This window comes from Thamnophis sirtalis, unplaced genomic scaffold (assembly GCF_051295495.1).
Source record: "Thamnophis sirtalis isolate CommonGarterSnake01/CBP01778 unplaced genomic scaffold, rThaSir2_p1.2 scaffold_5, whole genome shotgun sequence".
Lineage (NCBI taxonomy): Eukaryota > Metazoa > Chordata > Lepidosauria > Squamata > Natricidae > Thamnophis > Thamnophis sirtalis.
Window position 1 is genome coordinate 132111048 of NW_028261385.1, and position 27855 is coordinate 132138902.

A 27855-nucleotide genomic window follows, 5' to 3' on the forward strand; every position below is an offset into this window, starting at 1 on the left:
GCTATCTTTTGTGCAATGTGTACTTAGCCTGCAGTGAAAAGTTAAAACTTGAAAATGCAGAACATATAGGTCATACCAATTACATTGCTCGTTTATAAAATAAATAAATCTCTTTCTTTTGAAATGAGGTATTTGGTCAGAACAGAAGAAAACATTTTGTACTTAGGTCAGCATGGTCTTATGAAACATAGTTCTTTATGGCAAATTTAAAACTTGTTTTTTCATGAAAGTAGACAAAGTGAAGAGAACATGTAGCCTAAAGAAAAATTTAACAAGGACATGCTTTTCAATAACTTAGCACATATTAGATGCTTCAATAGAGAAGCATAAAATAAAAGCTCATTCTAGCAAAGCCATTTAAAAGACTACATGGAATAGACAAAATTTGTGTCCAAAGGTTACCTCAAAATAATGGATAATAATGGGTTGTTTTTAACAATTTACATAAATTAGCATTTATTCCAGTTTATATCATTTGTACATCTAATTATGAAAGAGATGTAGTATAATTTATGGCAATTAACATTGTACAATTTGGATAAATTGAGAGAAATGTACCACACACATTCTCTATCCCTCATACCTAGCAGTATGACTTATTTCTACAATTTTGCAACTAACTGCAGCCGGGAGGGGGACAAGCAAAAATATACACAGACAACATCGTATTAGAATCAATTATTTACCTGTGACACCACAAAGAATTTAAAATATAGTACATTAGCTTAGCCTGTAAGTAAATGGCAGCTTTTTTATACATACTAAGAATTTGTCAATTCTGTGTGCAGATTAACTAATTTTGGTAATCTGCCCAAACCCAAGTACATATATTTGATCTGTATACAACCCAGAGTGCACAAGTTCTGGGTGCAGGTGTTCTAGAGTGGGAGACTGGAGAAAAAGGCAAGCCAGGGGAAGTGACTAAAGGAAAGACATTGGGAAGAGAAGAGGATTGCAGACTAATCAGATATGCTCTGATTAAATTTAAATGCAAAGACTTAGAGGAAGGAAGGAGTGAAGATTGGTGGCTTTGTGGGTGTACAGGCTAGATAGAGGAGGAAAGGCAAGAAGTATAGAAGTGTGTTCTGACTCCCCCCCCCCCCTTAGCTCATTCACAGACGACAGTCAGACAGACTTGAAATAACTTTATCAGTCTGGATCACGCTGGCTGTGAGCCCAAAATAAACATAAATAAAGTCTCTAGCAAAAAGGTTATGCAGCAGAGTGCAAAAACAAAGAGCTCTTGCAGCAAAACCAGGTTTACAGAAAGAAAGCAAATCACTTCTCCAAGTGTCTCTTTGAATCAGGGTTACAGAAAGCAAATCACTTATCCATGTGCCTCTCACAAACAAACCACGACTGACGAACCACTAACAAACGTTGACTTCTGCAACCAGGGCGTGGCACCATCAGTCCTTTTATCTCCAGAAGCTGACACGAGCAACAGCTGGAGCAACATTCCTGCATTCCAACTCAACTCACAGCAAACTTCTGCTGAGTCACAACAGAAGTGTATATGCTGTAATAGTCCTCTAGCTTCGTCTCAGCTGAAACTTGGCAAAACTCTTCTGAGTTTTTTAAAATTATTATCAAAACTATTTGCCACCCATCTGACAGTGTGAAGGAATCAAACCAATTCAATATCCATACCCACACCACATGGTTGCTTCATTCATATAATGAAAATGCATTTTCTATTTCAAGCATATCCAGAGTAATATACTCATCATGCTATTCTTTTGAGGCAGAAAATATTACCTAAGGTGCCAAAAAAAGAATAAGTAGCGGCGACCAAAAGAAATTGGATACAGGAAATAAAAGGGAATTTTAACCAATTGTCATTCAATCCAATGTAATACACTGTATTTTGCAATATTGTACCTGTCTAGCTTTGCCCTTTGTTTTTTGAGTGGGACCAATTGGTGATTATTTGGAGAGGAAATCTGGGGTGGAGGGAGGAATTTGTTTAAAGGGAAAGGATGGGTTTCGATTGTGTGAGGAAGATATATTGTGCTTATATGTTGGTAATCCCTATTACAATTTTGTTTATTAATATCTTTCACAGATGGGTTATTGAAAATGGAGGAAGATATAGAAAGAAGATATGTTTGATTTTATTTTAAGAGATAGTGACAAGTTCTTAATGTTGATTGCACTGGCTGGGAATGAAGGGGGAGGATACTTTTTATTTTTCTATTTTTATCATTTCTTCTTCTGCACCTTTTTTCTTTAATGTATTTCTTTTGCAGTTGTATACGTTCTACTTGATAATACCCCTAATAAAATTATTCAAAAAATGTTGATGATATGCCACATAGGAAAAGGAAATCCAAAACTGCACAGACAGAATTAAAGAGAAAACCCAAGAAATAAGAAGCACGAACCTGGTGAAACTCAGCACAGTAAAAGATGAAATAAATAAATATTATATTAATATCTTGGCAGTGGGGCATTGCAGTTCCGCCATCCATCCTGCAGCTTTCCCCTCATTCATCCCTTCTTTCATTGTCTAGAACTCTTCTCTGTAGAAAGGTGGGGTAAGAACCTGTTGGGGCATTGCAGGCGAGACTGCAACCAGTGGGGAGGTCAATCCCTGGTTTGGCCACTACCCAGTTATCTGCCATGGTGCCATCTGCTGAGGGAGAGCAAGTGCCCATTGGCATCCCTCCTATCCATGACCTGGGGTTGCTTGATTCATAGGTTGCAGTTCAACCATCAATGGCTGGCTGGGGTGGTGGTTATGGGCCAAGCCCCCCTCTGCTGGCTTGGAGGACTTTCCCATGTTGACGGCCCAGCCGGTGCCCAGTGGCATCTCTGCCATCCATGACCTGGGAAGAAAACCCAATTTGGTGGTGCTTGATTAGTGAGAGATGCTGACCAAATCCCTTCTGCTGGCTCAGTTCATTTATTGCTGTATGGAAGGAATAATTATCTCCACTCCAGTCCTCCAGTTCATTGCAGCTTTTACTAGTGAAGGGGGGGAAAGATTGACTCATGTTTGGCTGAAGGTCTGGGGTTCCAAACATCTTGTCACTTCCAGCCATGTGAAGAATAATCCTTTCCAGCCCCCTCTGGCTGCATCTTCCCAGGCGCAATAAATCAGAAAAAATCCTCCTACGCAAATTCCTTTGCTGCTTGGGAGGTATGTAGAAAAGCATCTCATCTCATCTTATCTCAAAAGACGTTCTCTTAATTATTTGCTGATATTTTACGCTGACCCAGTCAGCATTGGGAGTCAGCACCACTCACCAGCCCCGTGCTGGGTTTATTTTAAAGAGAGCTTTGGGATAATGTCAGCGTTCCAAATATCATGCAGAATTAAATCAAAGTCCAAGGCAGAGCTATCCTTAAAGTTCCAATTTAATAAGACAGACATGTTGGCACAAACCGTGGAATCCAAAATCTAAAAGCTTCCTGGGATTTCACTCAGTTGAAAGTTCATGATCTTATCCCCACACCCATAAATACATCACATGGTCCAATCTTCTTCAGCCACGCTGGCATTTCCACCCATCTAGTTCTGGCCAGATGCAGAGGTGCAGAGACAAAAGATGACATTGAGCTTCTAGATAGCAATGACAACAAATTCCACAATTCTACTCCTTTCTATTTCCCCCCCCCCAATTACTACACTAATGAAACTGCATAATGAAGTAATAGAGAGTGTGGCAGGCCAAAGGTCCTAAAAAGGAATATGACTGCAGGCCTGACAGTGGCTTAATTTCGCCGCTTATTCTCTTCTGTTTTCAAATTTAATTTAGCTTACCTTTTTTTGGGTAGACTCTTTTATAACAAAAGGATTTCCTCACCAGATGGACACACTTTCTCTTTCCGTTTTCCTCCCGTTCCGGAGCTGTCCCAACTTCTGTGCTTCTGTCGTCGGCAAAAAGAGCTTCTCCTGGATCAATCAGGGACTTTGCGGTGTCCCCGAGATCAGCAGGACGTACTCTTCCCTATCACCGTCTCTTCAGGACGGTTTAGGTCCAAACGGACTGTCCAGTGGCAAAAGGATCGACTGTGATCTTGGAGCTTCAAGATCGCACATCGTGTCGTTGTGACGTCAGCATCCTCTCACCCTTTTTTTTTGTTATTTTTTACTTTTGTGGCAAGCCTTTCTTCATTGTGAGTCTTAGCTTTCCTTACTTCATCTTTACATGCTCGGGCTATTTGCTGATATTCTGCCTTAGTTATGTCCCCCCCTTTCCACTTTTTATACTTAACTTTTTTGTCTTTCAATTTGTCAGAGAGTTATTTATGCAGCCATGCTGATTTTTTGGGGGAGCTATTATTTTCCTCTTCATTGGTATTGTGCTAGACTGATCTTTTGTAATCTCATTTTTCAAAATTTCCCAAGCTTCTTGAGTTATTTTCCCCTTGAGGATTCTCATCCATGGAATTTTTCCCAAGCACTCTCTAAGTTTATTGAAATTAGCTCTCTTAAAATCCAAGACTCTAGTTTGACTTTGTTCTACTACTTGTGTTTGCATAATGTTGAATTCCAATATTGCATGGTCACTTACCCCCAGGGTTCCTACGGCTTCAACACCTTCTATCATTTTCTCTCTGTTAGTGAGAATTAAGTCTAATATAGCTGATCCCCTTGTTCCCTTCTCTACTTTTTGGGAAACAAAGTTGTCTGCTAGGTTCGTTAGGAACCTGTTGGATCTTCCACTTGGTGCAGAGTTTGTTTCCCAATTGATGTCAGGGTAGTTCAAATCCCCCATTACTATTGTGGTGTGCTTCCTACATACCTTAGTTAGCTGACTAGCAAAAAGTTCATCTACTTCCTCTACAGGTGACCTGTAGTACAGTCCTATGGCAATGTCATTTTCCCCCCTCCTTTAATATTGACTCAAATGCATTCAAGATAGTTCATTGTTGTGCTCTATTTCTGTAGAGATGTAGTTATTTCTTCTATATAGTGCAACTCCACCTCCTCTTTTATTTGGTCTATTTCTTTTAAATAATTTAAATCCTTCTAGCTGTATATTCCATTTTTGGGTTTCATCCCACCAAGTTTCTGTAATGGCAACAATATCGTATCTGCCCTCATTTACTTGAATTTCTAATTCACCCTGTTTATTCCTCATACTCTGTGCATTGGTGTATAGACATTTGAGTCCATTTTGATTGACCCTGTTTTTTACTGTCTACATAACCTGTGTTATGCCTGACTGCCCCTATTTTCTTGCAACTTGTATGAGTCATACACGATATGGCATTCACTATTAAATGCTTGGTTTTGCTTGACAGCAGGAGTGATAATCTTACCTGCACAAACATCTATGTTACATGCACTGATAATCCTATGAGTTTTAGATTGCTGGGGACAGAAATATTCTGTATCAATTAATTCTCTGTCCCCGCTGTCCAGTTTAAATGTTTATCCAGAAAATCTGTGTATTTAATTCCAAGTAACTCAGTCCCTTTCTTGGATGAGTGCAAACCATCTCTTTTGTACAGTTTTTCATTGGACCAGCTGCAGGCATCATGACTAATAAAACCAAAGCGTTCCCTTTTACACCACTCCTTTAGCCACACATTAAACTCTGCTACACGCAGATTAAACCTCTGAAAAGATAAGCCTATAACCTACACTACTAAGTTCCTACCCCAAGCTCTGGAAATCATTCTTTACAGAAAGTATATCTTTTTGGGACAGATCATTTGTGCCAAGATGTATAATAGCATCAACATCACAGTCCTTACTTGCATTCTTGACTATCTTAAGAATACGCCTCTTGTCTCTGCTGGCAGTAGCAGACACCTGACCTCTTTTAAAACCTCCATATCCTTTCTTAAATTTACATCCCTTATGATTGAATCACCAACCAGAAGGTGACTTCTCTTTTTACATACCTTGATCTTCTTGTGCGACTGATGTGTGATACCTGGGTCCCCATTTCGCCTTTCCAAAGAAAGTTCTTCATTTTGCACCACGATCCCCTGCTTATTTAAGTCATCATTATCACAACTACCTTGACCTGTCTCTTTAGTGTCCCCATTAAGGTCAGCAAGGGCGCTATATCTGTTATGCTGGGTCACAGCAAAAGCTTTGTGTTTATGGTTCACAGCTCTCACCCTGCCAGATCCCACGGTTGTCCAGACTGCTCTTCTCCTGCAGGATCTTTGCTGTAGAGGGGCTGATAGCGTGACATCTCTATAATGTGGAATGGCCGAATTGGGCACCTAATTTCTGCTTGGAGAGCACAGATTAGAGATTCTACATAGGTAATCTGTCTATGTAGACTAGTAATTTGTATACAAAGGAGAATTGTATCCAAATTTGAAAGAGTACTGCGAAAGACAGGTGCAAAACAGCTATTACATTGAACTAAGCTGGTCATTTTGAAATAAAACAAAATCACAATCTCAAATCAAGCGCACTAATCCAGAATGTATTATTGCTATTTTGGTTTATAGATACATGATTCTTTGTCTCTCTGAGTCCCCCCTTGTAGAAAACAGCTCCAATCACCAGCCTAGGGAAAGTTCAAATGAAATGGAGCATCTTAACTTCCTCCAGACTTTCAGAACAAAATTCAGTTTCTTCACCCTGAAAACCTGAAGAGAACGATAGGTCATTGCCAATTATGAAGTATAATATACAGGTAGTCCTCGGCTTATTACCATAATTGAGTCCAAAATTTTGGTTCCCAAGTGAGAAATTTGTTAAGTGAGTTTTGCCACATTTTACGGCTTTTCTTGCCACATTTGTTAAGCTAATCACGGCAGTTGTTAAGTTAGTAACCTGGTTGTTAAGTGAATCTGATTTCCCCATTGACTTTGCTGGTCATAAGATCACAAAAGGTGATCACATGACTCTGGAACACTGCAACTGTCATAAATGCAAGTCAGTTGTCAAGCATCCAAATGTAAATCACTGGCCATGGGAAAGTTGCAACAGTCATAAGTGTGAAAAAAATTCATAACGGTCACTAATTGAACTGTTGTAAGACGAGGACTACCTGTAGTACCCCCTAAACCTGCTTGATGTCTGTGGTCTGCATTAAAAGTGATATTTCAGCTTACTGAACAAACCCAACCAAAATTTATTCAGTAGACCAGTTAGCAATTTCACCATATGTGGTTTAAAAGACCTCAAATTTAAAAAGCCGTTGGAAGTCTTCTAATTGGCTCATCCTGTAAAATATCATAGAACTTATTCTTAAGAATGATCGCAGTTTTCCAGCCTGCGTTAGACAGAAAATGTCAAATATTTGAAAATATTTCTTAAACCGGTTTTGATCATCCTTTCCCTTTCAAAATTTTCTCCCCCAGGGAGGGAGGAGGGAGAAGTGCTCAAAGGAAAAAGCGCCCTTGTTCAAACAGACAGGAATCCCTCTAGACCTTCGTAGATCTACGGTCGTTGCCGGAAGTAAAAGAAACTTGCGTAGAAACGGGTATTCGCAAAAAACACGCAGGCGGAGGAAGTGACATCACCTCCGGCCTAAGAGGGGGGGGGGTTGTTGTGTATCCAAAGGAAGGGGGTGGCAAAGGAGAAAGGGACCTGAATAAAGAAGGGCGAGAAGCAACGGCCAGCTGGGGAGCCTCGGGGCCTGAAAGGCGGCTTAAACGAGGGGCGACGAGGGGCGCCTCAGGGCTCGGAAGCGCAGAGGGGCGGAGCCGAATAATTGAAGGTGCCATTATTTCTTCTCCATTCGCCTCTTTTATCTTTCCCTTAACGCCCCCGACCCGCCGCTGGAATTACGGGGCAAAAACGACGAGCGTCCCCTGAGGGGAAAGAAGAAGGACGCCACGGCTGGGGGGGGGGAGCGTGGGGCGATCAGCTCGTAAGAGCCTAACGGCCTCGCCTCTTTTCGGGGCTCGAGTTCCCTCGTTGGTTTGCTCCCTCTTCCCCTCCCTCCCATCCATCCGGGTATCTGGAGAAGTGTACTACCTGTCTATAAGGGGCGTGGTGCATGATGGGATAGCGCCGCTTCTTCCCCCCCCCGGTCGATTGGGGGGGGGCGGAGCCGTCGCGCGCTCTAAGGAGTGGAACAAAGAGGGCGGGTGGGCGGGGCTCGACAAGGGCGCGCGGGCGGGGCGGGGCTTGGCTGGAGAAGGGGCGGGGCTGTGTGGGCCAGCTGAAGTCAGCCTGGGGGTGTAGAGGGCGCAGCTGTCTCGCCTTCTGCCTGCCTGGGGAAGAAGGGTTGGTCTTGTTTTTGGACAGGCTCAAAAGCAACTGTAGAGGCCAGAGGTAATAAGGTGACAGTTAAGGTTGGGACCTAAGAAGATTGATGCCTTTTGATGGAGGAATCCTCTGAAACTCTTCTCCCATGTCCCAAAAGGTGCCTTTTTTTCACCCAAGAGGCAACTGGACTTTAGATAAGATAGATAACTTTATTGTCTTTTTTTTTTTAACTGCGAGAACACTGAGGCCTGTATTAAAAATGAAATTCTGTTGCCTGGTGTCAAGAGAAAGCATATATCTACCCAAACACATACATAACACATATACACATGCTATATAGAAACTTTAATATATACCTGCACCATACATTCATACATACGTAAGGTAAAGGTTCCCCTCACACATATGTGCTAGTCGTTTTCAACTCTAACTTCCCTTCCCACCAAGCTGGTCCCTATTTTTCTACCTGCATTTTTACATGCTTTCAAACTGCTAGGTTGGCAGGAGCTGGGACAAGTAACAGGAGCTCACTCTGTTACACGGCACTAGGGATTCGAACTGCCGGACTGCCAACCTTTCTGATCGACAAGCTCAGCACCTTAGCCACTGAGCCACTGTGTTCCTACATGCATGCATGCATGCATGCATGCATGCATACATACATACATATCACTGCCCATTTTGAATATGTAGCGGAAAGAGTAAACTTGAGAATTCACAAGGTTGATGTTATGTGTAACAAAACTGAGGCTGAATCTGGATGTTCTGCTTTGGGTACTATGAAGCCTCCTAGCAGGTAACAAGGAAAAGTGGTTGTGAAGAGGATATGTAGCATCCCAGACAATCCTGCAGACTCTGCTCAAGCGTCGCTTATGTGTTATGTCCTGGATAGAAGGAAGTGAAGTGCCAATGATCTTTTCTGCCATCCTCACCACTCTCTGCACCGCTTTCCTGTTCTGAAGCAGTAATGCTTCCAAACCAGATTGTAATGCAATACAACAGGATGATCTCGATCGTCCCTCTAGAGAAAATGATAAGGACAGGGAAAGGAAGATGTACTTTTCTCCTTCTGGTCTAGAAAATCCAGTTGCCTCTTGAAAAAAAGCACCTTTGAGACAACCATGACCGGGATGACTGAGAATCTCCATAGACATTGTTCTGCCATTGGTTTGTATGAATCACAGGCAGCCCTTGACTTACAATAGTTCACTTAGTGACTGTTCAAAGTCACAACGGCACTGAAAAAGTGACATTACCATTTTTACGCCATTATGGCTGTTGCAGCATCCCCATGGCCACATGTTTTACATTCGGATGCTTGACACCTGATTCACATTTATGACGGTTGCACCGTCCTGGGGTCATGTGGTCACCTTTTGTGACCTCCTGACAAGCAAAGTCAGTGGGGAAACCAGATTCACTTAACAACCGTGTTACTGATATAACAATTGCAATGGTTGTCTTAACAAATGTGGCATGAAAAGTTGTAAAATGGGGCAAAACTCACTTAACAAATTTCTTACTTAGCAACATAAATTTGTGGTCGTAAGATGAGGACTACCTGTACTCATTGTAGTAATGGAGCAGATACCTCAGAAAACTGAGGTGTGGATCCTGTTAATTTTTCCATATAATCCATTTGGAAGTTCTGCTAATTCATAAATTAGCAACTGCATGCAATTATGCTTATGCCAAAAATTGGATTATAGATCTGTGCTCTAGACCACCAGTGTCAAAACGCATCCAGTCTGTAAAGGGGAAGATTCTTTTTGTGCAGTTGGCTATATATTATTTGTTTATTGAACTATTATTTGTGTATGCCACCCATCTCGCCAAAGCTGACTCAACAGCTTATACACTCTAAAACATTAAAACAATAAATAAGGATCTTAAATTTAAAAATCAGTTAAAATATAGGCAGGAGGGAGTAAAGTGCTCACAGGTAAGAGGTGGGGTGTTATTTACCCCATTAGCCAGCTCCAAAGTGCCACACCCCATTGGGACCTCGGACAAGTTGTCACAGCCATGTCTTCAACGCCTTTCAGGAAACCAAAAGTGGGACTGGATTTGACCTCAGAAGGAGAGAAGATGTTCCAGAGACCAGGTGCCATGTCAGAAAAAGTTCTTCTGGACCTGTCAGCTGAAATTCCTTCACTGACGGGATCTGCAGCATGCCCTTTCTGTGACATGGATGGGGCAGACTAATCCCATCAGGGTCAGCTGGTTTCTTAGATACCCTGGACCCTGGCTTTAAAGGTGCTAACCAACACGTTGAATTGCACCTAGACGTAAACTGGCAGCCAGTGCAGCTCACAAAACAGTGATGTAACATGGATCACTCTAGGGCAAGCCTTTCAAATTGATGGGCCATGCCACCCTGTCTCTGCAAAGACAAAAAACATTGTGATATGTCACAATCTGGCCTGCAACACTATTGAGTTTGACACCCCTGTTCTAGGGGCTCCAAGAACTACTCATGCACCTATATACTGCATCAGCTGAAGCTTCCCGATATCCTTCAAGGGTAGTAGCCTCATGTAACATGCATTGCAGTAATCTAAATATGAGAGGACCGGGGCTTGAATGATTGAATGCAGAGACTTCTGGTTATGACTTGCTTCAACTTTGAGGTGAATTCCATGTAAAGAAAAAAATAAAACCAGAAATGCTGGTCTTGGTTTAAAATTTGATCTTCTTACTAATATATACATAATACATAATGATATTCTAGCGAAGGAGGAAAAAGATACCATTCTTTCAAATAGATGCATTTATTTTTGTATTAGAAAAATATATGATTGCTTATTTAGTGTCCATGATTATCACTAAGGGTTGCATCTAATGTTTTATGATGACTGTATTTTTATAATGACTATGATAATGATCTATCACTATTATTGTATGGACACTGAGAACTTATGCACTGGAGACAAATTCCTTGTGTATCTAATCACACTTGGCCAATAAAGAATTCTAATTCTAAATGTACGAGGATGGTTAGTGCAGTTGATTTGTGAAAAGCAAAGCATTTCATTTAATGTTTAGAATTTTGATTTGCTTGGATACTAACTATTGACTTAAGTTTCTGGTAGAATAAAGGTGGGTGAGAAACCACTAAAAAGTCTTCCATATTACACATTTTTCAGATGTGCTAGTCTTTATTTTTTATTTCTCAAATTTATATGGCTACCCACCTCACACAAAGCAATTCTGGGTGGCCATCTCCATCCTGTTAGCTTTGAGTTTTAATTGTAGCACTCCCAAGAAACAAAATGGGATTTGTTCTCAAAAATTACTTCACTTGAATTTGTTTGCAAGTGTTCTGTTTTTCCAAGAAGGATAGTCTATGTGAGTTCTTTCCCCAATTTTATCCTCTGAAGAATTCTACCAGATACTTAAAGCTAGACAGTGCTTAAGCTAATGTTACCAGCAAGAATCTGGTCAAGTGAGGTTTTGAACCTAGGTACCGAGTCCACCAGCGGCGTAAAATGCTCGGGAACCGCCGGCGTGAATTATCCCAGCAGGCCAGGATAGGGGAGGGCGACAGGTGGCACTCCAAGGCGGCCGCTTTGTGCATGCCTGCACCGCCGCTGCTGCTTTATGAATCGAAACGGAACCTCTTGTGGAGGTGCAAGACCAGTGGTTGGGTCTGGTGGTGTGTGCCCAGGCCAGGCAGCGAACTGCTGAAGAATCTGTGAATTGGCTGGGCCTGGCCCAACTCCGGAGGGCCGCTGCAGGTTGGGTTTTTGGAAAGATCAGACATGCATTTCCTGCATCTTGTTTTCAGTTAATTCTGTAGTGGAACAGTGAGCTCTAATATAGAAAGGATCTTGTCTCTGGGAAAAGCATATGGATGTGTAGGACAGCAGACTTAGACCTGATGAATAATGGGATGGAAACTATAGCCTGGAAAAAGACATAGTAACATATTTCTATTTTGTAGTAAACATTCAGTTTTGACATATTGATTTGTTTTGTCTATTTGGTGGTGTCACATTTAGAAAAATAAAATTATTTCTTTGTATCATCTGAAAGGGCTGTTTTTAATGTTTAAAATTATACAGTGAGCTCAGGTTTGGTGGAAAAGCAAATTGGTAATGGTAATGTAAAATTAAAAATGTTAGTACTTTTTCTCTTTTGTAATCAAACATATTATTTGGATAAGAAGTAAATTGCTTTATAGATATATGAGCTTCTATGATAACAATAATATTATAAGCATTAGAGGCAACCACTAGTTCCATTGAATTCTTGATACTAGACAGTTAGGTATAATAACATTTTTCCATTCTGTTCCATCATGTTTGATTCTCAGAGGCTTCCTGGGCAAGTCCATGCAATAAAATCTTTGAGAACAGGTTTGCTGATGCCTCCTTCCTAAGTCTGAGAGAAAGTGACTAGGCTAAACACCCAGATGAGTTTGTTCTTAAGGCAGAACTAGAATTCACAGCCTCCAAGTTTCTAGCTGGGTACTTTAACCACTATCCCAAACTGATTCTCATAAAAGCATATACCGTAGCAATGGCTAAAAAGTCTGTATCTCCATATATGTTAGCATATTTATCAAGTATTTTCACTGAATGGCACACTTAAAATATAATTTTACCACTTTTGTTCTCCCACCTCTTCCAATTTTCAAATGAAAGTAGGGCTGTACACTAGGAGTGTGGCGTTGCAAAGTCATCCAATCATTGTTTTAATATTAAATTGCCCAATTTGTATTTGCGTGCCCTTTGGAATGTGCTTGTATGTCAAAATCTTCACTTTCAAAGAGATTGGGGGAAAAATGCACACACATTTTTGTATCATACGAAACTATTGTTTTACGAAAAATGGCTTGCTATGTGCTCACTAGATTGTTGCACATAAACACTATTCCTGACCGTTTCCACGAGGAGCTGCTTTTGATGAATTCATAAACTGATGTGAATAGAGATGAGAGAATGAGTAACCAATGTGAAAAGAGTCACTCCAGCCTAATCCTTATACACAGAGAGATACAGACACACTTTAGGGCAGTGTTTCTCAACCTTGGCAACTTGAAGATGTCTGGACTTCAACTCCCAGAATTCCCCAGCCAGCGAATGTGGACATCTGGACATCTTCAAGTTGCCAAGGTTGAGAAACACTGCTTTAGGGCTTAAATGGATAAAAGTTGATGATTGCCAGTAAATCACTCTTGTTTGATTAGGGCAGGGGTGTCAAACTTGTGGTCCACAGGCTGGATGCATCATGCACTGGCCATGTCCACGCCCATCCCTATTTTACCAAAGGGGGGGGGAGTCGTGATATGTCACATGACGACAACGTGACGATGCAAGTTTGACACCCCTGGATTAGGGCAAGGATTTTTAAAGGTATGTTTTGAGAATTAAGATTCAAGTTTTCAATACTGAACAACTGTGATTATTTAAGGGAAGCACCCCTTTAAGATAATAGTCTGTGAAATGCGATAATTGAAGGCATTTCATAAGTTTCCATTAGAAGTATTTCTCATAGATTTTCTCCTTAGTGCTTGAAATAATTTATATCACTTCAAGTACATGTATATTATCTGACACAGGTGCTTATTTTAAGGCTTATTTTAAACAGTAGTCTCCCAGCTGTAGGAGGCTGAGTTACAGTCATCAACTCATGGTTAAACTCTAATATGAAACAGAGCTTATCGTTTCAGTACTGCGGGCGTCATTTCAATTTTCTTAAATCCTAATTTAGCTGGCCAGCATTAAGATCCTGAATATTTCTATTTGAAAATTATATTTCTCAAAAAATCAAAATCACTTTACAAATCAAATTAGTTTGTGACAGCCACAATACTGTAAATTACCTAATAATAGAACTGTTCTGTATATCTATATATACAGGTACAGTTTAAGACTTGAGTTCTGTTCCCAAGAACTATCCTTAAGTCAAGTGTGTATGTAAGCCAGAATAGTATTACCATATAATACTGTATAAGTAGTATTATGTAATGAACTGGAATCATTGTGTATTTAACTTGAATCGCTGTATATTTCACTTGAATTTTGGTACAATAGACTTCATTCTTAACTATGGGTCTTTCTTAAACCGAGGCATTCCTAACCTGGGAATAACAGAAATCAATGAGTATAATGCAATCTAAACAAGGAACATATATATTAAAATAAAATAGTATTATAAAATTGATTAATAAATAATTGTCCAAAATTAATGGTGTAATGCATTATACAGATTGTAGCACAAACAGGGTGACTTGGTAGGGTATTTTAGAATCCTTGTCTGAAACAAGTACTGGTAGATTGAAATCATATTCTCTGCCTGGAAATTTCTTCAAGATCAGATAAATGAAAGTCAGTCTAGAGCAGGGGTAGTCAACCTTTTTATACCTACTGCCCACTTTTGTATTTCTGGTAGTATTAAAATTTTCTAACCGCCCACCAGTTCCTCAGTAATGGTGATTTATAAAGTAGGGAAATAACTTTTACTTTATAAAATTTATAAAGCAGAGCTACAGCAAACCCCTACTGCCCACCATGAAAACTGGAACGCCCACTAGTGGTAGGGACCAGGTTGACTACCACTGGTCTAGAGTGCTTATGTAGGGAGTATGTAGTAGCATTTCTATTGAGCCAATGCTCCATGGACATAACTAGAGAAACATGAGCTCTAGAGGAGGCGGAGGGGGTCTCCTCAGCCTGGCCGCGCACGCTCTCCACCCACCCCCACAGCAAGCCACCTACAACCTCACCAAGGTGGCTCCGACGGGGTGGCAGTGGTGGTGTCAGGCTGAGGTGCAGCGTGAGGTGGAACACCGAGGACTTCTCCGAGATCCCCACTGACTTGGGGGAGCCCGAGCGCAACTCCTCTAAGGAGATGCTCAACAACTTCCACGAGGCCAACAGCCCCAGCGCCGTCTCCCCCAACCAGCCTTGCCCGGCCCAGCAGCCTCGAGTCCTGACCAATGGCAGCACCCACCCGACGCCCCACTACGCCCAGACTGGGCCACAGCAATGCGTGGCTGGGTACAGCTAGTTTAAAATAAATAAATAAATATGCATTGATGCTAAGAGTTACTGTGTAACTTGCTGCTTTTTTTCATTTTTCACAGATGTCTGAAGTCAAACAATAAGGCATCTTTTATCAAATTTAAAGAACGCTTTGGTTATTAAAATATTTTATAATTTGAATACTGGTATTCTAGTCCAGATTTAAGTTTGTATCCAAGAAAGTGTTTTTACAAGTTAATAGTTGTAAACAATTAGAATATAGAATAGAATAGAATAGAATAGAATAGAATAGAATAGAATAGAATAACAGAATTGGAAGGAACCTTGGAGGTCTTCTAGTCCAACCCTCTGCTTAGGCAGGAAACCCTACTCCACTTCAGACAAATGGCTATCCAACCTCTTCTTTAAAACTTCCAATGTTGGAACATTCACAACTTCTGGAGGCAAGTTGTTCCGCTGATTAATTATTCTGTCAGGAAATTTCTCCTTAGTTCTAGGTCGCTTCTCTCCTTGATTTGTTTCCACCCATTGCTTCTTGTTCTACCCTCAGGTGGCTTTGGAGAACAGCTTGTCTCCCTCTTCTTTGTGGCAGCCCCTGAGATATTGAAACACTGCTATCATGTCTCCCCATGTCCTTCTTTTCATTGGACTAGACATACCCAGTTCCAGCAACTGTTCTTTATGTTTTAACCTCCACTCTCCTAATCATCTTAATTGCTCTTCTCTGAACTCTTTCTAGAGTCTCATAAGGAAAAAGCAGCTATTTTTCCACCCTTTCATTTTACTGACTTTCAGCATTTGTCTCTGACTAACTCCTAAAAGAAAAAAGAAACAATACTGTATCCTGGTGTTTAGCCGTGTTAAGTGGAGCTTTTGAAGCCTTTCATTTGAGCTTGAAAAATAAGAATATAATTATTAATTTACCCACCCACTCCGCTCTGTAGAGAGTATTTAGCTATTTAAGAGAGGAGTCTAATATAACATGCTTTTTTAGCCTATATGTGCTATTCAAGGAACATTTTCCACATCGCTTTACTACTTAGGAATTCCTGTATAATTCCTACAGACATCAGATTCAAAAAATATCTGGGACATAAACAAAAATGTACAGGAGAGTCTTGGGCCTTTCAGTTGCCTTTATATCTAGAGAACTCCGAAATTTACTCAGCCAATATGGTCACTGCTAAGAATTTTAAGACCTTGAATACTATATATCTGAAGGATGCCAAGCTTAGGAAATACTACCAAACCCTAAAAACTACTTTCTAGAACACATCCATAATTTCTGTGCATTGATGCAGTTTTTGGAACAGGTTTTTAAACCGTGGAAAAAACATGTTTTTCATGGATCTTTTTGAGACCATCATCACATGATGTTATACAATAAGGACAGTTGTAAATAATACGGCAGAGATAATTGGGAACCTGTTCTTTTAGAGCAGTTATACAGGTTTTGGGGATTTGCTCATTTCACATCATCCTTCAGAGGTGAGCTTTGTGAGGTCATAATCTCATTTGACATCAGAATCCCATGAACTCCTGCATAGCAGGATAAATCAGGAAGAGACATAGAGCTGCCAGAGGGAAGTCTGTATTTAAACACAGCTCCCTTTGATTGTTGCAAATGGAGAGAGGAACATGATGAAATTTCTAAGGTGACTAGCCGCATAAACTCCCAAACTGAGTAATAGAATCTATATGTTTTAAACAAAATTTGAAGTAAGCACAAGGGTTTGTTTGAATACATCTTTACTTTTTAAGCAATATTGTAAAATATTCATTAAACAGTATTTTTGTTTCCCTATGGGTACAATAGTAAATTTGGCTTTTAAATGCAGATTATAAAAAATGCAATGTACGCTTCTAATAGGTGGTATCTGAGAAACTTTATAAGGACATCATTTCTTCATTGCTAATAATGGCTGAAGAACAATGTAATACTGTAGGCATTTAAGATGTATAGTCAGATTAATAAAATTGCAGGGCTAACATTACATTCTTATTTTAAAAAATCAGCTTGGATATTACTGCTGTGTTTTTAAGAAGTGCATATATTTAAGACTTGAATAATATTTTAAAATAGTGGCTTATTTTTAATTTCAATATTCATCATTTTTAACAAGATGGGGTTTTTTTCTGGGTTGGCAAGACAATATGTGGATGTCTTTGGCAAACCATAACATGATTTTCCAGGTTCTCTGTGGACTAGAGCCAGAATTACTTCTGTAAAGGGAAGGATGTTTTTGGGACATCCATGGGGCAGAGTGGTGGTGGGGAGTCAACATTAAAATGAGGATGCAGCCAGGAGATTGAAGCCCTACAGTATCATACTTACTGCATGCACATAAAAATTGAGAGCCTTTGGTTAGCCAGCCAATCCTATATTTGGATGTCATTCTCCCTCCCCCCCCCCCCCCCCAAACACCATTGTGGTGTATTTCATTTACAGAAAAGGTTGAATCTCAACAGAAACGTCTGCTGGAATAAGGAGGATATTTTTGTCAGTTCAGTTTTCTTTTTCTAATATACTTATGTTGTTCTAGAACAGGGATGTCAAACTGGATTTCTTTGAGGGGCGGATCAGCATTGTAGCTAGTTGGGGGGAGAGATGGGATGGATGCCTCCTGCAGCACCCTGCCAGCCAAAATGGGGCGCGGGGAGCTCCCACGGCCGCCCCGTGCCCCATTTTGGCTGTCAGAGGCACCACAGGCTAGTCCTTTGCTATTTCCAGGCCAGCCGTGCGGGCCAGGTTTAGGCACCCCATGGGCCAGATCCAACCCCGTTCTAGAACATTCACCAGAACAGTTTTTGCAAATTGTCAAGAGGCTAAAGGAAGACTCAATAACAGTGTAGAGAGTCATTGGTCTTGAAAGATACTTGAAAGACATTACAAAAGTTAAAAGGACAGAAGCATTTGTTGAAACAGAGGAAAGGAAAGAATATGAGGAAGAGACCTAGGCAGGTCGTTCCCTGACTCACTGTGATATGAGAGGAAAGAAGAAGAAAAAAAATAAGGCTTGCAAGTAATACAGTCTATCTCAATGAGGCTTAGTTCTTGTGGAGTCTGTTTCCTGATCTAGACAACCTCAAACAACTGACAGAAAAAAACTTCTTTTCTTTCCTCCAGTAAAGAAATGCATGTAATATTTTTCTGTTCCAGCCGATGCATTTTAGATTGCAATATAAATATATGTGGTGTCTTCCAGAGAATTTTTATCTCAGGTGCCCTCATCCTGATAATTTGGCCCTTCTAACTGTGGCTTAACAGGGGCATGATGGCTCAGCAGTTAAAGATGCTGAGCTTGTCAACTGCAGCTGACAGCCTGGGTTCGAGACCTGAGTGCCATGCGATGGGTTGAGCTCTCCTTACTTGCCCAGTTCCTGCTCACCTAGCAGTTTGAAAGCATGCAACTGTGAGTAGATAAATAGGTACCACTTCAATGGGAAGGTATAACCACATTCTGTGCACCTCAGCATATAGCCCAGTCCTGCCACATGACCATGGAAATGTCTTCGGACAACGCTGGCTCCTTCGGCTAAGAAACGGAGATGAGCACCGTCTCCTTGAGATTGGACATGATTGGACAGGGGAAACTTTTACCTTTAACTGTGGCTTATGGGAATGGAAGGATAGTAGGTTTTCTACTTCCACTGTGAAATATATCAGTTTCTTTCCATTGTGTTTACCCTGGGAACAACAAATATTAGAAACAAAATTGTTCCATCACGGCTTATTATTTAAAGATACCTTAAGTGCCCTGTTTCCCCAAAAATAAGCCCTCCCCTGAAAATAAGCCCACCCCAAAAATATTGCACACAGCAGCAGCCATGAGGTGACCATGCTTGCCACCTTCTGCACCTCAAAAATAACAAGACATCCCCGAAAATAAAACCAAGTGCTTATTTTGAGGGTCAAATGAAAATAAGACCCTGTCTTATTTTGGGGGGAGCCCAGTAATAAAGCCTTGTGGAAATTGTTTTTTGGAAATTATTCAATTTGGATGGACAGCTAATATGATGGGTAACCCAAAATGGCTAATATTATTGAGTCTTACTCATTTAGCAACCACAGTTGGCACCAGCAATTCAGCCATTAAATGGCGCAGTTGCTAAGTGAAGCTACAGCTATGCTTATGATCTTACTTCAGTTTTCTTGTGCTTTACAAACCTGTAAAAATTGTAAATGTGAGGATTGATTCTAAACGTTTTTTTACCATTGTTTGAACTGCATACAGATAGTAAATGAGGCAGTCATTAAATGAGGACTGTCAGTAGTCAGAAAGGCACTTTCTGGCAGATTAAAAAAATGCAGTTACCCTTTGAGATTCATGGAACTGTTGTAAAAGGTAAAGGTTCCCCTCGCACATATGTGCTTGTCGTTCCCAACTCTAAGGGGCAGTGCTCATCTCCGTTTCAAAGATGAAGAGCCAGCGCTGTCCGAAGACGTCTCCATGGTCATGTGGCCAGCATGACTAAAACTCTCAAGGCACACAGAATGCTATTACCTTCCCACCAAAGGTGCTTCCTATTTTTCTACTTGCATTTTTTGCTTGTTTTCGAACTGCTAGGTTGGCAGAAGCTGGGGCGAGTAACGGGAGCTTACTCTGTTACGCGGTACTAGGGATTCGAATCGCCGACCTTTCTGATCGACAAGCTCAGCCTCTGAGCCACTGCGTCCCTTTATATTGTTATAGCTGGGCATTTTTATAGCTGAAAAACCTGGATACTTGTTCTGGTCAGAGAAAGTAATTGAAGTTCAGTGCAAGCACTGATACTGGTATTTAGTATTCTAAAACTGTGTTTTTCAAAGATGAATTGATAGTAGGCAGATGCTAAATGCTTCCAATGCAAAAAAAGATGCCTCGGGTTGCAAGCTTAATTGCTGAAATTGCAAATTACATATTTGTTGCTGTAGAACTGATTTAGTGAAATTGAAAAGCTTTTACCGATACTAATAGTAGAACTGATGGTTCATGGTAAAAAAAAAAAAAACGTGATGAACTAGACTGTAACAAAATGTGTACCAATAAAGGAGAATATCTATAGCTCAGGATTGAAGTGAGGGGTCTTGTGTTATGAACATTTTATTATTACTTTTTTAATTGTTACCTGCCAAGAATGCATTGAAAGTAGCAGGCTCCAATAAAAAAGATGAAACCTCGAGGAAGTAATATTTAGAAGAGGAAAAGATTGAAAAATGTATAGCTCACTAGGGAATTTATATCTAACATGTAGCCTCCTGTACTGCATAGATACAAGTTTGTAAAACCCAGAAAATGAATTAACTAGAGATTGCAAGCTTTTAATCAATTAAGACTTCTTGCTGTTAGACTCTGTGAGAAAGCAATGGATGGGAGGGGAAGATCACCGTGCTTGTTGGCTGCTTTTGCACAGCACAAGTCGCGCAATATCTTTATGTCCTCCTTGCCAAATTCCTGAATGGGTTCCTATTTGATACAAACTTTTAGATACAGTAGTAGGATTAGACCTCTGCTTGAAGAAGACAATGTAAGTTCATAAGAGCAAATTTCAAACACATTTTGTCCTTTTCTTGTCTTCCTAGCAAGAATCGTGCATTTTAAAGTGATTCTTTGCTAAAAAAGTTTATTGAAAGTTCAAGTAGACAGACAAACTTGTACGGAAATATCAATGATATCAATGGTATGACATCTAAGCATATATTGCTAGAGTTTCAACTACAAATCTTAACTCCTGGGGACCCTTTCTTTCAGGCTTAAGCTCAAAGGCACAACCATGAAAGATCCAAGTCGTAGGAGTACTAGTCCAAGCATTATCAGTGAAGATATGATCATGAATGGTCACTCTCATGAAGATGACAATCCATTTGCAGAATATATGTGGATGGAAAATGAAGAGGAATTCAACAGGCAGGTAAGTGAGAGGATACATTGCCTCCTGTGTTTTTTCTTCTGCACTATTGGAAAGATCCCACTTTTTTCTGTTAATCTTGTATTCTTCCAGTGTTTCTGTGAATCTCTATAAACAAAAAAGTTCCTTCATCTCTGTTTGGTTTAAAGGACAGTAGATGTTTGATAGTAGGTCTATATCCAGTTTGTATTTGCTGTTTACCTACTACTAAGCGTGCAATGCTATATGTTGGGTTCTTGGTGCTGTTTCCTTGCAAACATTTCACTAACAGGCTAAGTGCATTAGAGAGAGGAGATATAATTGTTTTTATATATAGTCTGCCAAACTTGGTTGGAGCTTAGTTTCTCCCCAGTTATTTATCTAGTGCTCTTTCCTGGTTATCTAGATGTTGGCTTTATCGTTGACTTTTGGTTAATTGTTTTAGTCGTAGGCAGATAGGGTTTATCTCTATGTTTTTAGCAGTAATAGTAATGGCTCATGTTGACTCAGCCTTCCATCCTTTCAAGGTCAGTAAAATGAGGACCCAGATTGTTGTGGGCAATACACTGACTGTAAACCACTTAGAGAGGGCTGTAAATCAATGTGAAGGGATATGTAAATCTAAGTGCTATTGCTATATATCTGCAGAAAAAGAAGCTAAGAGAACACCAATGGGTTGGAGGGGGAAGGGATACTTTGGATGCCAGCGAAAGTAAAGGAAGGGCCTTGCAGGGCTCAGACCCAATTTTGTGGCAGCGTGGAAGAAGCAGGTATCTCAACTTCCTTTCCCTTTTCTGCATTTGCCCTCAGTTGCTGCAGCTTGTGGGAGCTCAACACTGAGCTCTCCTAACATTGAGGAGGATCCATCTGAGAGATTTTTCCTCAGGGCTCAGCCAGTTCCACTCAGGTCCTGTGATAATAGATTTCCTTCTGTCGTTTCAATTAAAGATTGAAGAGGAATTGTGGGAAGAAGAATTTATAGAACGTTGCTTCCAAGAAATGCTGGAAGAGGAAGAACACGAATGGTTTATTCCAGCAAGAGATCTTCCGCAAACGATGGATCAAATTCAAGACCAGTTTAATGATCTTGTTATCAGTGACAGTTCGTCACTGGAAGATCTGGTGGTAAGCATCCTATTTTAAATATTGAATTATTTTAATCAAGCACCTTTCTTCAAATGTTACCAGTATACTTTGTCAGCTGTCTCAATCAGAAGCTAGCTGAGATGTGGCCTTCCGACAACAGTCAAGTGTATATGCAGAACAAGTGTACCATCTTATTCTCCTTCTAATCTCTTCATATAGTCTGATGGCAAGTATTTATTTTTGTCAAATGCACAGATGTGCCTTGGGAGAGAAGACTACACAGAACCATTTGGGAGGCTAAAGATTGGATGTGAGGCTAAGTGATTAGGACAGTGGTTTAGTTCTGTAGGGTTCAGAGGTCTCCCTATTTTTTAACTTTTCCCCCTGCATTTGAGGGAATGGTCTGGTAGATGAGAGAGCCTGGAAGCACTTTCTTACTAGCATTTGCCATACAATTAAGTCTACTGGCCATGATGCATAGTGCTGTTTTCTAATAGCTTAGGTTTGATTACTTTTTAATTAAAAGGGTAAAATTAGGCTCACATGAAAATGAGTATAGATCGTAAAGTATAATTGGAACATTAAACATTTAAATATTTCCATGATTTTTAAGCCAACTTGTAGTTACTTTGATGTCACAAATGATGTGACTTATTTAAATAGAGGAGCCTGTTGAGCATTTTAGCTCATATTCAGTATGCATATATTTTTCCCCTAAGTCACAATATTGGTTTATTTGTTTTTACTGGGTTTGATAAGTTAAATTTTATATAAATTTGCTAATAAATAAAGCTCCTATTCTGAAGAAAATGCATTTTGCTTTTAAATGATTCTTATACAGGCAGGCAGTGTCTTGAAGGAAGTGTGCCAAGTTGGCACCCACTGTCCATGTTTTTTGAAAACACTTTTTTTTTTACAAATTCCTGGTACATTTTTTAGCTATCCAACTAATTAAAATCCTACAGTGGTGAGAAAGTTGGTGAATCCTTGGGTACCATCCATAATCCTGCAGTCTTATTAATGGATAAAGAGGTTATGGTTAAATAAACAATATTCCAAATGATATTCTGTGTTGTGTCTTTATTAGACACATTCAGACAACTTTGCTTGTCTTTGTTGGAAAAAGTATGTGAAATAATCTGTGTTAAGAGGCTAATTGAGTCAGATATTCCAGTTAATGAGAGAGCAATCAGAGTTTGAGAGGTGCTCAACATGTTTTTTTTTATTTTGCTTCATTTAAAACATCCAAGAAGGAAAGTAAGAGAAAATTTTATTTTAAAATAACAAGAGTAAACATTGATAACAACAAGCTAAGTAATTTATATGAGACTTTGTTACGTGTATGTACACACACACACACACACACACACACACAGAGGTTTCAATAAAAGATAACCATATTTCATTATAATTGTCCATGCATAATCTATGTCAATAGCCAACTCATTTATAGGATGCATGTAACATGTTATCTTCAGGCTACTGGGTAATTCATAAATTTGTCTTAAATTTAAATTTAGTTTGAAGAACTAACCTCTTGGGAATAATAAGGACATGGAGAATTCATTTCCATTGTTCATCTGTCAGTTTCCTTGAGGTCAGTATGTAGTTCAAAAGAATGTTTGCATCTAAAAATTATAAACCTTGTTTCAAAGTCAAAATATATGTAAATTATTTTTTCCAAGAAGTTAAAAGCATGTTTTCATGAAGTATTACTAGAAGTGCATCATTATGATTTATTCCTCATCTCTGAATCTCATATTTAAGTCATTATGATTTTCATGTATGTTCTGAATTTATTAATTATTTAGGTATTCTTATTCCATGGGGTATTTTCTCATATAATTATACTGAATATGAGTAAGAGATATATAGAGGTTTCTTTTACATTGATAGATGGGAATCATTCCTGTAAATGTTACCCTTTGGGATAGGATAAAGACTTAAAAAGAAGGTTTTTAAAAAATATTTTGCATGGAATTCCTTTATATGTAAAATAATATTTTTTTAAAAAACTCAGTTCACTATTTTGTAAACATACAAGTATGTCTATAACAGAATGTGTGAAGCAAAAGGAATGTTGCATTCAGGAATGGCTGAGTCTTGACCTTTAACCCAACTGAAATGTTGAAATGCTGATAAGAGCAGTTTATGGTAGATAGCCCACAAATATCCATGAATTGAAATGGTTGTAAAAAGGGGTGGGCCAATTTGAAATATTGATCAACAAGCATTGAAAAGCATTTTATTAAAGCAATTTCTGCTAAAGAAGGTTCTACTATTACTTTATTACTAAAGTATCACATACTTTTTCCAGCAAGGAAAGTAAATGTGGGGTCAGACTGTTGAATAAAGAGGGGACAGAATGCAGTGTTTTAACCAGATTCTCTTTATCTATTAATAGGTTTTCAGTGAAGCTCAGATCCCGTTATAAGTCTGCAGGGTTACAAATAGTTCTAAAGATCACATAAACTCTCCCTTACAATATAGTAGATACAATATCATAGTCTGATGATGTTCTCATTTGGTAGGTATTCTTAAAATTCTATTGCTTTGATTGTAATTAAAAAGCTTAGAATTTTTTAATAAGATGAACTACTCCGACTGAGAGTAATTTAAAGCAGTTTTTTAAAAAAATATAGCACCTTTAAAGTTCCATTTTTTTGGTCTCAATGTAGACTAAATTCTTTCGTAATTACCTGTACCTTGCATATTAAGTTCATCCACTCTGCTCTGAATTTACAAGTTGAGTTGTATCTTATAAGGCACAATATTGTTTCATAAGAGCAGGATTTGCATCTCATAAGAAAAATATGTGAAGGTCCCTGCTGTTTCACGGTCTGCATTATATAGTAGCCATACACATGAATTCAGAAATGTGGATAGGAAGGTAATAGATTTAAAATCTTAGGACTTTGCCAGAGCTCACAAGATTCATTTTGCATATTCTGGGTGAGAATGCCAAAATCCAAAATGTGAAATGACATTACCAAATATTGGGAGATACAGCAATTTTCTAAAATTGCAATACTTTATTTATATTGGATACCTGCACCATAGGTGAGCTAGAGTACCTTTGTGGAGCATAATCATCTTGTGGCCCACAAATTGAGAACTGGTCTCCTTTTAAGACTAAATTGGAACTCCATCTGATGACAGGAAATTCTATAGTTTTATGTATGCATTGGATAAAATATTTCACATGACTTCAACTTCCAGTATTGCAAATAAAAAGAATTGGATCTGTATTTTCTGCATCATGGATGATGTTATACAACTGTATCATGTCTTTCCTTATTTACCTTCAGTCCAAGTTAAAAAGTAGTCATTCCTCATAAGGAACCTATTTTAGCCCTCTTATAATTATGTTTGCCCATTTATATAATTATTTTGCACCTTTTCAAGGTACATCCCCGTGTGCATAGTATTCCAATCTCAATTTTAGACAGATAGGTAAATGGCATTAGTTTTTTTTTTACATTTTCAGTTACTTTCTTAAATCTGGACACAAAATTTGTCATTTTTAACAAGAAATGAGATCTCTGAGTTTTGTTGAGTTGTGCACCCCGACTCCATCATTCTTTTATGATCACTCAAAGCAACCTCAACACCCATTCATGGAGGTTACGTTTGGATTTTTTTATATGCATTATTTTGTGCTTGCTCATATTGATTTACATTTGCCATTTTGAGGCCTATTTAGTCAGTTTGGAGAAATGTCCTTTCCGAACTCTTCCCGATATCTTTGTTATCAAAATGCACATGTCATTAGCAGATTGGATCACCTTACTCCTTAACTTCAGTTTATTTATAAACTAATTTTAAAAAATGATCCTATCACCAGTCCCCAGGAATTTCATTTTGCACTATTGCCTACTTGTCTTTTTCTTATTCTTAAGCCAATTTCCAACTCCTAAGAACATAAGCCTTTTTTATCCCTCGGCTTCCAAGTTTGCTCAAGAACCTTTATAAGGGACATTATCAAAGGTGCACACTGTGTCTGATGGATTTCTCCTCTACGTTTTTGTTAATACTGTCAAAACAAGTCTAGAAAATTAGTCTAGGAAGAGCAATATGTGATCCTCTAGATTAGGAGTGTCAAACTCGTGGCGTCACGTGACGTGACTTATCACGACTTCCCCCCCCCCTTTTGCTAAACTAGGAGTGGGTGTGACCAGCGCGTGACACATCTAGTCCATGGCTGCGAGTTTGACATCCCTGCTCTAGCTGCTGCTGCTGTATTACAAATTTGTCTTGCAATAGCCAGGGGATAAAGATGCTGAAAACTACAATTTAATATGATCTATAGAGCCACATGTTGTTCACTAAGAAGTTATTGTTGTGAAAGTTGATTTATCTCTATCAAAGGAGGAGATTGAGATCCTGGATTGGGTGCTATCAATCAACCCAGGGGATCCTGATCTGTCTGGCTTGTAAGCTGACTCTAAGCTGTTTCCTTGGCAAGAGTATCTTGCTTTCTCCACTGAGGCCTATTTTCAGGAGTGTTTTCTCTGCAAAGAACTCCTGTTAAACTTGGTGCAAATATGTTCAAATGAAAGCCTTAGGCAACACAGTCTAAGCTTTTAAAATCTCTCTCTTCCAGGTCAAGAGTAATCTGAATCCCAATGCAAAGGAGTTTGTTCCTGGGGTGAAGTACTAAATATATGAGTAGACTGGGCCCTCTTTTGGTGGATGTAGCACAATTTCCACACTGTGAAGCCAGTATTAGAAGATTTAATTGTTAAAACGCTCTCTCTTCTTGTCACTGTGTTACACTTACGCATTGCCAAAGTTTTGTTAGTCTTGCATGCTTAATAAAAGTGCTGAGACTGTTATTAAGTCAACTGCTGTCAGAGGTTAATGAATTGGATCCAAGCTTTCTGTGAGGGAGACAATAAGGAAGGAAGCACCAGTCATGTTGAGAAAAGTACCAAGTTTCTGAGAAACTCTTGCAATTCTGTTTTTAGAAGGATTCAGACTTTGATAAAGAGTGGTCTGTTTTAATTAAAACTTATGGCGGTGTTGATATGCACCCAATAATGCCTTAATGTGAAAATAAAAGCAAGGTTTATCTGATTATGCAGATTAGCTGAATTTCAGTACTGCTATTAATTCTTCCCATTATCAAGCAAAACTTTACTTCATGCTGTTCTTTTTTGAGGAAAGTGTGAATTGTAAAAAATACCTGAATCACTTTTACAGGCCTGTATAGAATCCTTTCTCTTGGCTACAGACCTGGTTGGGGGGAGGTGGGGGAGAAAAATTTGGCAATTTGAGATTATATTTGCAGCAAGTTATCATGTTGGAATGTTTGTCCCACTTCTGAGTTTATATTTCACTTGATGTGAAGTTACACATCACAGATTCTTCCAGGAATCCAGAAACATGGCACTGCCTCTCTTAAAATTTTACAATCTTAAAAATTGGATTTAATTGTAAAATTTAGCATTAGTGATTTGAGTGGTGCTTTCCCCTTGCTTTGTTTAATCATCATTACACAATAGTCTACAGCACAACTTTTTTTTAAACATCTAGTACAGTTTTGGCTTCTTAAACTTCATATTTGGGTAGCTTACGCTGCCTTATGTGTTCAGTGTGAATAGTGTTTAAGTTGAAAATATTGTAAAAAAATTATATTTTTTCAAAAATATTTAAAAAAAAATAAATAACAGTAGAAATGACAAAATGAGTGTTCATCTTATTTGGAGCTTGTGAGAATGCCTTTGTTGTCCTGTTCACACGTTACATTTACAACAACCAATGCAAACCCAATGTCTG

The 27855-nt window shown here is 39.1% G+C and overlaps 1 protein-coding gene and 1 long non-coding RNA gene across 3 annotated transcripts; one reads left to right on the top strand and one right to left on the bottom strand.

Moving 5' to 3' along the window:
- Positions 1-1160: 1160 nt before the first annotated feature.
- On the bottom strand, positions 1161-8006 carry LOC148045649 (uncharacterized). The gene is made up of 3 exons (XR_015696812.1): positions 7901-8006; positions 5860-6564; positions 1161-3514 (listed from the first exon to the last, which is right to left on the bottom strand). It is a non-coding gene; the product is annotated as an uncharacterized LOC148045649 (long non-coding RNA).
- Positions 7455-27763, top strand: PAIP2 (poly(A) binding protein interacting protein 2). Of its 2 annotated transcripts, XR_015696811.1 has the most exons (6): positions 7455-7640; positions 20856-21015; positions 21940-22116; positions 23598-23674; positions 24482-24604; positions 26681-27763. XR_015696811.1 is itself a non-coding variant. In XM_087716907.1 (4 exons), the coding sequence occupies exons 2-4, from the start codon at positions 20878-20880 to the stop codon at positions 26735-26737; spliced, it is 372 nt and encodes a 123-aa protein (XP_087573033.1). In that variant the 5' UTR covers positions 7459-7640; positions 20856-20877; the 3' UTR covers positions 26738-27763. The 2 variants fall into 2 exon arrangements, 1 of the variants encoding a protein (XP_087573033.1); XM_087716907.1 differs by lacking the exons at positions 23598-23674; positions 24482-24604 and having other exon boundaries at positions 7459-7640.
- The last annotated feature ends 92 nt before the right edge of the window (positions 27764-27855 follow it).